Here is a 1,117-nt window from a genome sequence, read left to right as displayed (position 1 = left end):
TACTTTTTGGATGCATAAAACAGGATTTTAAGGGGGTTTATGACAGGCAACATATATCTAATTACCATTTCATTTACAATTATCCAGCAAATTTATCTTAGAATTTTAATGAAATTGCAAGATTCAATAATCCTATTAATTTCAATGTTCTACAACACTCAATCCAAACACTTAAAGGCCCCAACAAAAATACGAGCAAAAATGAAAATGTATATGCAACTTATAATACCTAGCATAAAGAGACACACAACTGGCTAAAGATTGTGAATTGCAACTCTAAAGGTTGATTCAAAATACTGTGACGATAAGAAGTAACATTGGAAACTAAGAGATCATATGTAATATACAAAAAGGGGAGCAAGTGAAGTGACAAGAGAACAGGCAAATAACAGCACAACTTAGGGAGTGAAAAATGTACACTGCTTCTTTTAGGTCTTTTCTTTACTTTTACTTTTTTCCAGGAATGATTCTGGTCAGGTGGGGGTTTCTTGGGAATGTTTATGCTTCTTTCTTTCTTATAATCTTATCAGCTGGTTAAGAGTACACTAAGTATCAAAGGGAGAATGAGTAGCCATGGGTGGTCCTTTTAAACCAAGTCACATATGAAATGGATAAGAAATGGATTTTTGGCAAATATTTTGGCAACAGAAGTACCACCACAGACTAGCATACATGGGTTTTGGATGGCATAAATAACACTTAAGTCAGGACAATATGTTACATGCACATTACAATATACCTGTAATCTAAAGCCCTAATCTATTCTCTAGCTCAGCTGAAAGCATGTGCAAAAAGCACAAAATATGGAAAAAGATGAAAACCAACAAAAACAGTCCTTACCTATAAGCCTTTTTGATTTCGTCCTTGCCAGCTGTTCTTTTAACGCCGAGGATTTTATAATAATCTCTTTTACTAGCTTGTTTTTTAAGTTTCTGCACCTTGTCGACACCTTCCTTTGCTCTCTGAAGCCCTTCATCAATATTGAGAGCTTTCTGGTAACTATTTAAAGCTGGAAGACAAAAGACAGAGAGAAATACATGAGACATGAAAGATTGCTGAAAATATTTCATAACCAGATAGTATATTAACCCCTTGGATCCAGTTGCCTGATGGTAAT

The 1,117-nt window shown here is 34.6% G+C and overlaps 1 protein-coding gene across 1 annotated transcript in view; it reads right to left on the bottom strand.

Moving 5' to 3' along the window:
* Positions 1-1,117, bottom strand: part of LOC119586925 (dnaJ homolog subfamily C member 3-like) — a 14,190-nt gene that overhangs the window by 2,896 nt on the left and 10,177 nt on the right. Inside the window, exon 8 of the mRNA XM_037935654.1 lies at positions 841-1,009. Coding sequence (XP_037791582.1) covers positions 841-1,009 — 169 coding nt within the window. The remainder of the gene's footprint in view (positions 1-840; positions 1,010-1,117) is intronic.

This window comes from Penaeus monodon, chromosome 22 (genome assembly GCF_015228065.2).
Source record: "Penaeus monodon isolate SGIC_2016 chromosome 22, NSTDA_Pmon_1, whole genome shotgun sequence".
Classification (NCBI taxonomy): Eukaryota; Metazoa; Arthropoda; class Malacostraca; order Decapoda; family Penaeidae; genus Penaeus; species Penaeus monodon.
This window is presented reverse-complemented; position numbering and strand designations above follow the sequence as displayed.